Source organism: Galleria mellonella, unplaced genomic scaffold (genome assembly GCF_026898425.1).
Source record: "Galleria mellonella isolate WM207_F2 unplaced genomic scaffold, CSIRO_AGI_GalMel_v1 utg83, whole genome shotgun sequence".
NCBI lineage: Eukaryota > Metazoa > Arthropoda > Insecta > Lepidoptera > Pyralidae > Galleria > Galleria mellonella.
The window spans coordinates 4,866,350-4,877,090 of record NW_026442162.1 but is presented as its reverse complement, the minus strand read 5'-3'; the positions used below and the strand labels follow the sequence as shown (position 1 = coordinate 4,877,090).

At 34.8% G+C, this 10,741-nt stretch overlaps 1 protein-coding gene across 1 annotated transcript in view; it reads left to right on the top strand.

Annotated features, from left to right (window-relative positions):
• The first annotated feature begins 2,041 nt into the window (after positions 1–2,041).
• Positions 2,042–10,741, top strand: part of LOC113516773 (endonuclease/exonuclease/phosphatase family domain-containing protein 1-like) — a 43,324-nt gene continuing 34,624 nt past the window's right edge. The window contains exons 1-2 of the mRNA XM_026901243.3: positions 2,042–2,687; positions 8,615–9,275. Of these exons, the coding sequence (XP_026757044.2) occupies positions 2,363–2,687; positions 8,615–9,275 (986 nt within the window). The 5' untranslated portion in view covers positions 2,042–2,362. The remainder of the gene's footprint in view (positions 2,688–8,614; positions 9,276–10,741) is intronic.

Here is a 10,741-nt window from a genome sequence, read left to right as displayed (position 1 = left end):
AAATAAAATTTCTATTTGTGACAAAGTAGACATATACAACTGGCAGTCAAAAGATTGATTTGTTCATATGTTATTTAAATTATACTAATTATTATTATTAGTAGGCGTTTGTCATAATATGACCAAAACGATCGAACTACTTCTATTGAGTGTAATTAAATATTTAATACAGAATTGAAAAAAAAAAAAAATAAAAAACATTACAGACAGTGAGCATCCATTTTGTTAAGTAGGTTTTTTTTTACTATTACATGTAGAAATAGCGAATAAAATGTCTTTTTGCTCTTTCCAACACTCGTCTTTGTAAATAGGAAATTTTTACAAAGGAATAGAAGTGTCTTATACCTAAGTTTTATATTGTATTACAATTTAATTAAAACTTTTGATTTTTAATTTATTGGCAACATTGTATAAAAGATATTTGAAATAAATTAACAACAGAACTGTTCTGATCAATTTCGTGTTTTTTTTTTCTTTAATTTTTTTTCATAAGGTACAAGGTCAGCATATAATTTTTTTTTTTGTTAACTCCGCCTATGTCGTCAATATATTATGCTGACAGAATTATGATAGGTGGTTAGGTCAGTTGGTCGTGGTGTCGCCTAAACTCTATCGTATTTATTTCTTGGTGAATATACCACAATGGTTTCCAGGGATCACTACATGAAGGTTGATTTGTAGGGTCCACCATTAGCATTGTGCGTATTTTTTTAATGGGTGATAATTAAATGGTAACCTCGCCTGCGCTATCGATATACGCTGGCGAAGCATCAGTGAGGGATGATAGGTGACCATGTAAGCAGGTCAATTAGCACTGACAAATTCCACTAAAATTAACCACGATGGTTTCCAGTGGAGGTCGACCTGATATGGTGTATTGCTAGCAATAGAGTAGTAAGTCCATTATTAACAACCCCCCCCCCCTCTCCCTCACCGCTTTGAGTATATTAAAATTTTATAGTAACAATCCTTGTCCCACTCTAAGCTATGTTAAACATTTTTTTTAATATGATTAGCTTAAAAATTACGCCAAAAATTGTCTCGTTGAATTTTATACCTCGAGAGCTCTAGGAAACGAAGGAAAATTATACTGTCCTTTACACAGGCTATAAAAGTAATGTAGGATGAAATGTGAGGACTACTACTCTGGCCGTTTGTAGTAATAGACTAATACTTTTAAATTGAATACTATCGATTAAATAATAACAAAATTAGACCACATTAAATAATAACTCTCTCCATAGTCCATAGAAAAATGACTGCAAATCCTATTTTTAATCTATAGATCTGTCAGTTTTCTGTCATTCACAGTGTTAACAATTAAATTATCTGTGGCCTGATTTAGCTATTTTATCAAACTTTTAGTACTTTTTTAGTCCTACACTCAAAACTAGTCCAAAACAAATACATATAGAAAAATAAGAGAAAATGTGTTTGTTTATTTCATATTTCTAAAGTAAGTAATACTAGAAGACACATTACTAATTTTTATTCAAATCGAAGACACGCGGGAGAAACTTATTTAAAGTTATTAAAATCAAAAACTAAATTCTATTATGACTCCTGTGAAATCTAAATAATAACTATGTTAATCCTATATAGAGAATCACTATTGTTAAGTTAGTGTTTTTAAATCTAATTTTAACCAATTTTTATTCATCTGGACCTTCTGTTTTATTTAACTTTAAATCTTATATTTGGCACTAAAGTTTGCTTGAATAAAGAAAAAGTTCATGTTTGTAAAATATGTCACTAAAACTATATGAGAGAGTCATTAATCCTGTTTAATCCTTTTTTTAATTCTGTAAACCAAGATTCTGCATTTTATTTAATAATTTGGAACTGGTAACAATTTTACTTCCTTAATATCATTTCATAGAAAAGGTCGAACAGCAGTATTGTACTAATTTTAAAATTAGATCGATTAAAAGGGAAAAAATAATTATGATGTACTGGCTACACTGAATGGAACGTTTAAACTTGATTGACTGACAGTTTGATGCAGATAACATTGACATTTTAAATTTTCAGTTCTAACTTGATTGCATTTAATGTCATATCGTTGTCGTTGTGTGATTCTGCCTTTTGCCTTGTGTAATAAGTATTTATATTGTTTGTTGTGTTGTTGTAAGGAAACAAACGTTCTTAATATACTTTGAAGATAATTCTTATTGGATTATGTTATGAATTATCATGTGATATGATAAGCGTACAGTTGAGTCGAGTCGACAGTTTTAATTTACGATTGCCGTGTAGAGACGGTCATGGTCTTTGTACGTAATCTATTTTTTTTTCTACTTAAATGATATTCTTTAGTGAAGTAAGTGATTTTATGAGTTGATTATTGAGTTGGTGACACAATATGGGACAAAGTTCTAGTTCAGTGACGACTGGCAGACGAATCCCTAATACTTCAAACAGGAGGATGGAGAGACATAATTCCATTCGAAGTCTTTTGAGACGAAGTACGAAAAAGAGAAGTAAACTTAGTCATACATTCAATTTACCTTCGTCGAACGGGTCCGGATGCTCTACGGAGTACCAGGAGCAAATGAATGTGAACACAGCTACTGAGGAGCAACTTATGACTCTGCCTGATGTGAGCAGACAGCTAGCACAAGAGATAGTGCGACACCGGAAGGTGATAGGAGGTTTTAAGAAAGTTGATGATCTTGCACTTGTCTCAGGTAAATATCTATTAAATGACAGGATAAGGAGGCATAACTCTTTAGTCTTTAGAAATAGCAATGTATGAGAAGTGTCACAATGTATTCTATGCTGTCCACAGTGCTGTTCGTGTCTATAATTATCATTCTCCATCATGTGAGATGTCAACTTGTATGTCATTCTAATCTAACTTGCATAAAACAATTAACTTGCTGTTTATTTAACAACATATCTATTTATTGATCAATTTACTCTTAATAAATATCTACCTTATCTATATATATAAATAAAATTGGAGTGTCTGTTTGTAATATTGAAATAACTGTTTTTTACTACATGTATATGAATATATATATGTAGTAATGAATGTATATACACCAAAATAACATTTTTTACAATTTTTATCTGTCTGTCTGTCTGTTTGTTCCATCTTATCTTTGAAATGGCTGAACCAATTTTAACAGAACTTTTATTGACAGGTAGCTGATGTAATAAAGAGTAAATTAGGCTAAGTTTATTTTGGAAAAAATCTTTTATTAAAAAAAAAATAAAGTAATGTTGCAATGTCCAAGTACTGTCCAGTACTATGCGCAGCTCACATACATGCCACACCTATTGTCAATAAAAATATAACTTAATTTGGAATAAGTAGAAATAAAATCAAAATAATTAGTTATTGTTATGTATAAAAATAATGGGTAATTTGATTAAGTCAATTGATGTGGGTACCTGTATAATAGTTATGACAATTAAAATAGTTTTGCTTCCAATCTCAACCAAGTTGTATCTTTTAATGGCGACTGATGAAAATAAATGTAATTATGCGAAAATGACGTCAAATCTTACGAATATAGTGCTTCTGGGACATTTTAATCCAAAAACAGATAAATGGAGGGATTATAAAGAGCAGTTATTATGTGCACTCGATGCCGCGGGTTATGGTGAACAGAACATCGATAAAGCGCGTTCATTGTTTTTATCTCAGTGTGGAAAAGACACTTATGGCTTAATTGTATCTCTATTAGTACCAAATCGACCAACTGAAGTGGAATTTTCCCATATACTACATGTTTTAGACAAATTTTATGAACCGGAAATTAATGAAATTTTACAAACGGAAAAATTTCATAAACGTCATCAATTACAAAATGAAAGCGTGCAGGACTTTGTAGCAGCTATAAGTTTATTGGCTGTTAAGTGCAACTTTTCGGACTTGCAACGTCAGTTGAGAGACAGACTGGTGTTAGGGGTTTGTGATATACGCTTGAAAAGAGAATTATTGAAAACAGAAAAGCTAACTTATGAAAGTGCTTTACAAATGTGTCTCAATTATCAAGCTACATGTTTGGATTTATACCCTGATAACATCCTGCAGAAGCAAACTCCGTTCCATGTTACGGAACCTATGGAAATTGGTAGGATAAAGTCAAATGACTGTCGACATTGTGCAAGACTACATAAAACTGGTGAGCGCTGCCCGTTTGTGAAAGCAAGATGTTACTTTTGTAAACGTTATGGGCATATTGCATCTGCTTGTGAGAGGAGATTGGCGAAAGTGCATCAGACTACAGAATGTGGGGAGGGAAGCTGTAAGTCCTTGCCCGAAGAGATGTTGGGGGTGTATAATTGTACAGAAAAGTACCTTCCAGCAATTAGAGCTGATGTGATAATAGATGGTGTGAGCCTTTCCATGGAAATTGATTCTGGAGCTTCGAGAACAATTATTTCAGAGGAAACTTATTACAAATTATGGGTAACACCACCCCCACTGAATCCTACCAACATAAAATTAGTGACATGGACACGTGAACCACTGAAAGTGCTGGGACTGGCTAATGTACGGGCTAGTTTAGGTAACAAGGAGGCACAATGTGAGCTGTTGGTGATAACAGGCAAGGGACCAAGTTTATTAGGAAGAAATTGGTTCAACCCTCTGGATATACATGTTTCTGGATTGTGCTGGTCTAATGAAGAGTTAGCATCCTTCATAGACAAATTTCCTGATTTATTTAAGAATGATTTAGGAGAATATATTGGTCCAGAAGTTTCATTACATGTACGACCTGAGATGGCACCGAAGTATTTTAAAGCTCGACCAGTACCATTTCCACTTAAACAACAAGTGGAAGCTTCTTTGAAACAGATGATTAATGATGGCGTTTTGACACCAGTTAAATATTCAAAATGGGCCACACCAATTAGAGTTGTTAAGAAAGATGATGGCACACTCCGTATCTGCGGAGATTATCATGCCACTGTTAATGCTGCTATAAATACAGATACATACCCACTGCCCACATCAGCTGAAGCATTTGCAAAGTTAAGTGGAGGACGTGTGTTTAGTAAATTGGATCTTAAGCAAGCTTATACACAGGTGAAAGTGGATAAGGAGACAGCTGAACTGTTAACGCTTAACACTCCTATGGGACTCATGAGGATGAATCGTTTGGCCTTTGGTGTGAGTGCGGCACCAGCAATTTTCCAGCGATTAATGTCAGCAGCCCTTGTAGACATGGAAGGAGTAGCATGCTTGCTTGATGACATTGCTGTATGTGGGAGAAACATTGAAGAACATAATGAAAGGTTATGCAAAGTTTTAAGCAAATTGAATTCAATGGGATTTCGTCTTAATGTAAAGAAATGTGTATTTGCATCAGACAGCATTACCTTTCTGGGACATATGATTGATGGTGAAGGACTACATCCATCTCCAGTAAAGGTCAAGGAGATTAAAGAGAAACCAGCACCTCAGAGTAAGGTGGCGTTACGGGCATTTTTGGGTCTTTATAATTTTTATGAAAAATTCTTGCCTGACAAAGCGACGATTCTTGAACCATTGTATAGGTTATTAGATGCAAAACGACCCTGGATATGGGGTGAAGCCGAACAAGTGGCCTTCAACAAAGCTAAGAATCTTTTATCATCAGATTTGACATTAGTTGGATATGAATTAAACAGAACACTGTTATTAATTTGTGACTCCTCTGATTATGGTCTAGGAGCTATGATTGTCCATGTGATGGATGATGGATCAGAACGACCGATTATGATGGCTTCACGAACTCTTCAGCCACATGAGCGGCGTTATGGACAAATTGACAAGGAAGCCCTGGCAATTATATTTGGTATCACAAAATTTCATGAATATTTGGCAGGACGTAAATTTGATATTATTACGGACCATAAGCCGCTTGTTGGTCTGTTTAACCCTTTAAAACCTATACCTGACCAAATATCACCAAGAATGTTACGATGGTCGCTGAAGCTTGGTTGTTATAATTATAATATTAAATATAGGCCAGGGAAACTTATTGGAAATGCAGACGCCCTTAGTCGATGGACAGTGCCTAATACGTCTGCAGGGGAAGAGGAACGTCTAAGAGAAGTACTCTTACTTGATGAGCAGCCAGAGGGGTGGGACCTTGATGTAACACGGATTGCAGTAGAAACTAAGAAAGATCCAATTCTACAGAAAGTTATGTTTCATATACTACATGTCTGGCCCCGTTCTAGTCCAAATATGGAAGTGGAACCATTTTGGTCTCGCAGAGAGAGCTCTTTCTCATAGTAAAGGATGTTTACTATGGAGCAACAGAGTTATTATACCCAAAGCACTGCAGAGTAAAGTTTTGGAATTATTACATGCTCCCCATGCTGGCGTTGTTCAGACTAAGGCTTATGCTAGAGGATATGTTTGGTGGCGTGATATGGATCTACATATTGAGAGAATTGTGGCAGACTGTGTGCATTGTCAACAAGTGAGAAATAATCCACCGAAAGATCCACAGGCTTGGATACCGTCGGAGAAACCTTGGGGTCGGGTGCATGTAGATTTTGCAGGACCTTTCCAAGGTAAAACATTTTTTGTACTGGTGGATAGTTATAGCAAGTGGTTTGAAGCCGAGATTATTCCATCAATGAGCAGTGAGACAATTATTAATGTATTAAGGAAGATTTTCGCTGCACAAGGATTGCCTGATATATTGGTATCTGATAATGGCAGGGCTTTTAGTTCTGAAGAGTTTAACTCTTTTCTGAAAAAGAATGGTATAAAGCACAAGTATTCACCCCCGTATCATCCTGCGACTAATGGGCATATTGAACGTGCTATACAAACATTTAAAAATAAACTTAAGAAATTTTCATATGCCAATTGTAACATATCTTGGCCTGAAAAGCTATCGAAAGTATTGTATCATTTACGCACAGTACCGAATAGCACTAATAAAACACCAGCGGAAATTCTAAATGGCCGTCGATATAGAACTGCTGTTTCCAATTTACACCCTAATTGTGTACCAGATGATGCCCAGAAGCAACTTGAAGCTGTAGCCCAACAGTCTCGAAACAGAACGTTTAATATAAATCAAGCAGTGTTAATTCGGGTTTATGAGCCAGGACGGAAATGGCTCAGGGCTACCATTGTGGAGGTTGAAGGTCCAACCACATATAGGGTGAGAACAGAGGATGGGGAGATACATAGGCGCCATGTAGATCAGATTTTATCACGTGGTAGCAAAGAGCATACTATGCGCCAACATAGACCATCCTGGGATCAACCAGATGATATTGTACCTGAGGCTTCGCCTGAGATTGAAATACCAGACCCTGATTCCTGGCCAGATATAATTGGTATACCTAGGGAATTTGTGTAGCGTTCATGTGTTGTGATTAATATAAAGAGTATCTTAGTCTTAGGTGCTGATTTCTGTATTTGTAACTATTATAGATATTAATTGTACTTCAAGATTATAGGGGTGAGATATGTTATGTATAAAAATAATGGGTAATTTGATTAAGTCAATTGATGTGGGTACCTGTATAATAGTTATGACAATTAAAATAGTTTTGCTTCCAATCTCAACCAAGTTGTATCTTTTAGTTATCATAATAAAAAAAAAAAAAACTAAAAAATTAAGGAATCGACTGTTAGGTGGAAGGAAGTTTGCCGGGTCAGTTAGTCTCAAATAAATTTAGAGCTAAATAAGTACATGTTATTTATTAGTTAAGCATCACATATAAAATAGTAGTTACATATGTTTATAAAATATTTTTATTTATTTAACTGTTTATAAAGAATTGCCATTGCCGGATATTATAGTTTAGTGACAGTATTATCTGTAGTTAGAATTATGACATTTTTGGATGAAATTTTATTTTTTAAAATAGAGAATAGTGTTTCTTAATACATCCTATTATATAATGTTTTTTTATTACATGTTAATGAACTTCAGTCTTTATTATCTTAATTAGACCTCATTAACCTGTTATTTGCAATAAAAATGTTTTATTTGATAGGAGTAAATCTTGAGTTAGGTTACCAACCTTTTGTCTCCAATATAACAGACAATATAATTTTTATTTATAATTATAATGAAATAATGTCACTAATAGGATAACAGTTGTTATATTAAGTGCTTTGTTTACATTGGATTATTTACTGATACCAAAATCGAGACAAATCAATGCTGACTTGCTTTTTTATAATACAATGGCAAGCTGCTAGTCCAATTGATTTTTTTATACAACTTAGAATGATAAACAAGCAGACGGCCCACCTGATGGAAAGTGGTAACCATCCCCTATAGACATGAGCAGTACCATGGACATAACAGAGTATACTGTTTTGCCCATGATACTGCTGACTAATGATACTGAGGACTCAGGTGTTATTCTTCTGTACCCTGTAAATTCACGCCATATCCCACCCTTCAAACGGAAACACAGCCATGCAAATACAACTGCTTTACAGTTGAAACACGAATGGGACAGAGGTGCCCAAGCAAACAACTTTTGTACAAAGTCTCCCTCTGGTAATGAAAAGTAATCACTGTTATCTATACTTGGATACCACTATGGACATTACTGAATATACTGTAGGATATAAAAAAAAAATAAAAAATATAGAGTGTAGACCCAATGTCTGATTCTGATATTTTATTTTTAGGTTTAGGTGCTGAAAAACTAGAATTATTAAGGCCCGAAATATGTGTAAAGAAACAATTGTCACGTGCAAGCTCATGCACACAGTCACTAGATAGTGTAAGAATAACAGGCGAGAGTAAACTATGCTCCGTAAACTCTTCCAGTGTATTCCAATTACAATGCGTACCTGGCCTTAACCAAGAAATAGCTGCCAATATAGTAGACTACAGAAATAAGAAAGGACCCTTTAAGTCATTGGATGATTTAATAAAAGTAAGGGGAATGGACAATATAAAATTGTTAATTGCCAAACAGCATTTAAGTTTGGAGTTAAGAAAGTACGAGAGTATGCAGACACTGATGTACAGAAGTGCGAATGTTAACGGTTGGACAGAGCAAACGTCTGTAAGTGATATGACACCAAACGGAGGAACAAGCACACCAAAGAGTAGGTTAACTACGACAAGGCTACCAAATGGTTTCGCTACTGCACCAGTCAATGACATTCTAGAGTTGCTCTCAGCGTGCTCCCACAGACCATTGCCTGGAGAAATGTTTAATTATGAGCGATGTGGAGTTAGATGTTGCCGATTGGCATCATGGAATCTTCACCAGCTCAGTTTAGACAAAATATTCAATCCGGGCGTGAGAGAAGTGGTCTGTCTGACTATTTTAGAAAACAAGTGAGTTATAAATTTTTCGTAACATTATTAATATGCATGAGCTTATAATAATTATAATTATTGTATTCTCTAATTCAAAACAAGTAATTAAGTAGACATATGTAGTAGGTATATATATATATATATATATATATATATATATATATATATATATATATTTATTTATTTATTTATTTATTTATTCTTTATTGCACAATAAAATTTTGTACAAATGGCGAGCTTAATGCCATATGGCATTCTCTACCAGCTAACCATTGGGTAAAAACAGAAAGCGTATGAAGGGCAGATGTGGTGAAAAATATGTGACAATTATAGTAACACATTAAGGCAATACACAATATAAATATAATATACACATAAGAAATGCACATATAATACATAAACATTACTTTTAATATATATGGATAAACTAATACATATGAAATATATACACATATATACACATACATACACATACATACATACACATATACACATACATATACATAAATTAAAACAACGATAAGCATTATGAGATATAATAACTATTGAGTGACCTGTAACTAGAGCTGGTTTTGTTGACTCAACAAATAATTAAAAAGTCTTCTTTTAAAAATATCTTTACTTGATGCTCTGCGTAGATCTACAGGGATTTTATTCCAAAGGCTGATAGCGGTGACAGTAAAATAATTGGACATAAATCCGGAATGATGTGACGGGGTGATGAGGAGGAGATTATGAGATGACCGAAGATTAAGGGTATGGGAGTCTTTGAGATACTGAAATCTATCTTTCAAATAAGTAGGAGAGGAAGGATCATTGAGGATAGAGAACAGTGTGCAAAGTATACGTAAGTCTTTGCGGTTACGAATGGTCAACCATTTGAGTTGTGAGCGGAAATTAGAAACGTGGTCATACTTACGCAGCCCGAAGATAAAGCGAATGCAGTTGTTAAGCAAACGAATTATATATATATATATATATGTGTGTGTGTGTGTGTGTGTGTGTGTGTGTGCGTGCGTGCGTGCGTGCGTGCGTGCGTGCGTGCGTGCGTGCGTGCGTGCGTGCGAGCGTGCGTGCGTGCGTGCGTGCGTGCGTGCGTGCGTGCGTGCGTGCGTGCGTGCGTGCGTGCGTGCGTGCGTGAGTGCGTGCGTGCGTGCGTGCGTGCGTGCGTGCGTGTGTGTGTGTGTGTAGGTATAAATACTATAAGGTTGACTGGTAGAGAATACCTAAAGTATTAAGTCCGCCTTTTGTACCAAGTTTTATTGGTCAATAAAATTTAAATAAATAAATTATAGTGATAATTTATCACCAGTTATTAGATACCCACTCTTAATCCAATCTAATGCTTCTCACACTTCATCATTTCTTGTTGTACAAAGAAATATTTATCAGTTATGGAGTTATAATTATCATCTCTATTTATATCTATAATTTTTTTTTTATCAGTTATGTAAAAAACCTATTACAGATAATATTCTGGTTGA